This window comes from Phalangium opilio, unplaced genomic scaffold (assembly GCF_054372755.1).
Source record: "Phalangium opilio isolate 3A_F unplaced genomic scaffold, DU_Popi_V2 ptg000038l_1, whole genome shotgun sequence".
Taxonomy (NCBI): Eukaryota; Metazoa; Arthropoda; class Arachnida; order Opiliones; family Phalangiidae; genus Phalangium; species Phalangium opilio.
This window is the reverse complement of record NW_028324161.1, coordinates 1,285,254-1,289,429: the sequence shown is the minus strand read 5'-3', so window position 1 is coordinate 1,289,429 and position 4,176 is coordinate 1,285,254. Positions and strand designations below refer to the sequence as shown.

At 45.8% G+C, this 4,176-nt stretch overlaps 1 protein-coding gene across 1 annotated transcript; it reads left to right on the top strand.

Moving 5' to 3' along the window:
* Nucleotides 1-1,071: 1,071 nt before the first annotated feature.
* On the top strand, nt 1,072-2,988 carry LOC149682578 (uncharacterized). Its single transcript, XM_089834243.1, has 2 exons — nt 1,072-1,344; nt 1,425-2,988. Exon 2 carries the CDS (start codon nt 1,517-1,519, stop codon nt 2,981-2,983), a length of 1,467 nt encoding a protein of 488 aa, XP_089690369.1. The 5' UTR covers nt 1,072-1,344; nt 1,425-1,516; the 3' UTR covers nt 2,984-2,988.
* Nucleotides 2,989-4,176: the final 1,188 nt, after the last annotated feature.

Here is a 4,176-nt window from a genome sequence, read left to right as displayed (position 1 = left end):
ATTCGTTCCGTAGAATGCGTGCCGTACTTGCGTTTTTTTTTTCTGCGGAAATCGGAAAGAACGGTTCCAACATTAATAAAGGTAGGATAAACACTGACCTGACCTATGCCAGTCACATTGCTATCAGTGCTAAAGGAAATGTTTTCCAAGCCATGTTATTTGAAGAAGGAAATATGACCACTAGTAAAATCCAATAATATTTCAAGCTCTGCAATTTCCTTCTAAAGCGTACTTTAAGCCATTTAATTTCCTTCTAAATTTCCATCTAAACCATACTTCAAGCCATTTTATTTCCCTCTAAACCATAGTTATTAAAATTTGGTAGAAATTTTGAAAGGATTAAATAAACCAATAATATGTCTGACGATTGTTGGGTGCTTTTCTAATCGTCAATCGTATTCACGAACGTTTCTTAGGTTTTCGCTCCAACATCTATCATCTAATAGACCCATTTCAAAGAGGAGGGCGCAGAATCGTCTGCTTATAGTAGTTACGAAGTATTATCCGGTCAGGGCCGGAAATAAGAGAAATTTCTTATAGGATACGCGTCCAATGACCCCCTGTTTGACTTGAAAATTTATAGGACATTGTCCACTGTAGTGTACAAAATAGTGTCGCATCTCCATAGTCAAGCTATCAAAACTTCCAAAAATTTATTGGTCAAACTGTCCAGTGACCCCCTTACTTTTTAAAAAAATTATGGGACATTTGATAATTTTATTGGACAATGTCCAGTGTCCTGCGCTTATTTTCGGCCCTGTTATTCGGTAAATGGATCCAAAGACATAAGATATGGCTTCAACGTTACCTGTGTACCAATTCCTTTTCTTTGAAAACATAACTAGCGCCTTAAGGTCGAGCTAAAGCCAACTTGGGAAGGGGGGAGGGGTTGTTCATATGCCTTTAGTTTCTGCTCATTTCCAAGCAAGTGTTTCAATTAAAAAATTTCAAGACATTACAAACCGAAAGACCACATTTCAAAGATTACAACCAAATTGTGAAAAACTTTTATTTTTAAATTACATTAAGTTAAATGACATTAAATTCAAAGTTACTAATTCCAATATATTGTCAGGTATAGATTGGCCACGGAGCCAAGATAAGATCATGAAAGCCCGTGCGAACCGGCCAGCTCTCCTGGTTTATGGGCCACCCATGCCACTCGGGTATAAAAGGACCCCTCGCACGGGCATTCGAGAGATTCGCTTCGGCGACAGTAGAGGGATAAGACCATTGGTGTCCAGCCCCTACTAGTTCGTCTAAGTTCTCCGCTCTCAGATAGAGGGATAAGACCCTTGTTGTCCAGCCCCTATCCGAGAGAACGTCCCCGCAACCCTGACTTAGGTTCCGGCGACCCCTTGTTCATATTCCGAATAAAGAATATTTAAACGTACCATACAACTGTCGTCTCACTTAAGAATAAGCCTATTCCGACTTATCCGTACGAATACTGACGCGACAAAGTGGTGGAGGCGCGGGGCACGATTTGTCCGTACATCCAATAGATATACTGCGTATGAGCGACCCAGAGTCTTCCGATACCGAAATCTACGGCTCACCCGAAGAAAGTATTTCTCCCCCTCGATTTCCGTTCGACTATACCGCAGCTGATTTAGCCGATCCCGTCGACGAACCATACGGGCCAAGCTCCGCCAGAACTGCCGAGACGTCGGAAAAAAGATTTTCCCGCCGACATAAAAATCTCGAACCCGAGTTTTCGAGTCTTCTTCCCGTCACCCGACGAGGTATTTCTGCACCGAGAAACCGAACCATTTGCTTCCAAACAAATATGGCCGCTACTCCCGACCAAATCGCCGCTGCCGTAGCCGCTGCGATTCAAGCCGTTAATATAGCGCGAGACGCTCCTCGATTCAACCCAGACTCCCAGGACGTGTGCGACTGGCTAACGGTTTTTAAGAAAGTGATACAGGCCGACCATAGCCGCATATCCAGCCTGCCCACGGTCCTTGAAGGCAAGGCGATCAATTGGTTTTCGTCGAAAATCCGACAAAACGACGCCGCTCAAGTTACCCCTACTTGGGTAGAATGGGAAGCTGAACTGATATCAGAATTTGGCCGAAATTCAATAGCCACTTTCAATGAATTACTATCCCGCAAGCAACAACCCGGTGAATCACCGGTAACTTATTTCCGAAACGTCACGGACTTATGCTCCCGCGTCAACCCCTCAATGCCTGAAGTAGAAAAAGTTCATCATTTATTCAGGGGCCTAATACCGCAGCTACGGGAAAAAATCGTCCTTATGAACCCTAGCACTACAAAAGATTTCCTATCGAACATCCAACTCCTTTCTACCACGGAGTCAACCTTCACTTTCTCCGAAAGCCGCATAATGGATGTTTTGGCAACGGCTTTGGCCGGTAACTCCGTCCCAGCTACACCCGCAGCTACTACACCCTGCCTCTATCAAGCCCCCGAGGACGAGGAACTCTCCAAACTAAAAAAGGAACTACGAAGCTTAAAAGACGAAAATCGTCTCCTCAAAGAGGAAAACAGCGAAATACGAGAGGATAACCGCCGAATGAGGGAAGAAAATCGCCACCTCCGGTCCGACTTAGGTCACATACATCATAGCAATCGATGTTCCCTATGCACTCGTACCGAAAATCTAACCTCCTACTGCCGTACCCATCTTCCTTCTCGCCCAGTACATGAACAAAACACTCCTGATGCCTCTAGCAACTCACAACGTGGTTTTAGGGACGGTCCCCCAAACTTTAGAGGACGAAGTCCATCACCCTACCTGAACAATAACAGAGAGCCCTCAAGGAGGGATTCAACACCATCTAGAGGTCGCAGTCCTTCTCCTTACTTCCCCCAGGGACGACCTACCTCCCCCTACCCGACGACGCGACGATCAGATTCTCCACATAGACCGGCCGAGCAAAGATTCAATAACAATCGAGACCAATTTAACAACAATTCACGAAATTCGGGAAACGACAACCGACGGTGGAGATAGGGGATACCCCACCGTCATCGCCTATAGAGCACCCCCTTCCCTTCCAACGCAAACAAAACCATACCTCACCGTCATCGCCTATAGAGCACCCCCCTCCCTTCCAACGCAAACAAAACCGGACCCCTCCGGCCACACCTTTAGAGCAACCCCTTCTTCTCCAGTCCGAACAAAAACTAGTACAGATCAAAGGCTGTATAGATGGATCCGATAACCAACTAAACGTTGTTTTAGATACCGGGAGCATCAAAAACATTATCAGTCAACAAACCGCCCGGGGGCTAGACTTAAGAATAACGCCAGCCGAAAACATAGTCTTCAGAGTTGCTAACGGTGACGGCATAAAACCTGTCGGAAAAGTCAATACCTGCATTCAACTCGGGAAAAAGAAGCACAACATCGATGCTTTTGTTATTAATGATTTCACGTACGACTTACTACTTGGATTGGACTTCTGTTCCACGAACCGGGTCGTGATTGACTTTGGGTCATCACTAGTATCCATTGAAAACGAGACCCTCACCTTTGATCACCCATCGGACTCTGACGAACCAATTAAAATTCGTATCCTAAATGATCTCTCCATTCCACCTACATCAGAGGCCATCTTGAGAGTCACGTGTTCCGAAAACGAGGCCACCCTTCTCATCGAGGGGGCCGATAGAGTAGCCCAACAACACGGTCTGCTTCCTTGCAAAACTCTTACGGAATTTCACAAAGGCCAAGGATTCTTACGGGTAGCAAACCCCACCAAGCAGACGATAAGTCTAAAAGCCGATACCCTGGTGGGAAATGGATACCGTGTCACAGACCTCAACTATCTGGAAAATGATATCTCATCAAGCGAAACCCTACCCGACGACCTCCATATCGGAACCCAACTAACCCATCAAGAGACAAACACATTAAGAACTATGCTACGTAAATATCCAAAGATATTTTCAAGACACAGCACTGACCTTGATCGCACATCTCTCGTACCGCATCGCATTAACACAGGAACAGCAGCACCGGTTAGGTGTCAACCTTATCGCAAATCATACGCCGAAAGGGAGACCATTAAGAAAGAAGTCGACAAAATGCTCGAGGGCAATATCATCCGAGAATCCTGCTCGCCTTGGGCCGCGCCGGTAATCATGGTCAAGAAAAAAGACGGAACCCTACGTTTCTGCGTAGACTGGCGCAAACTAAACGCC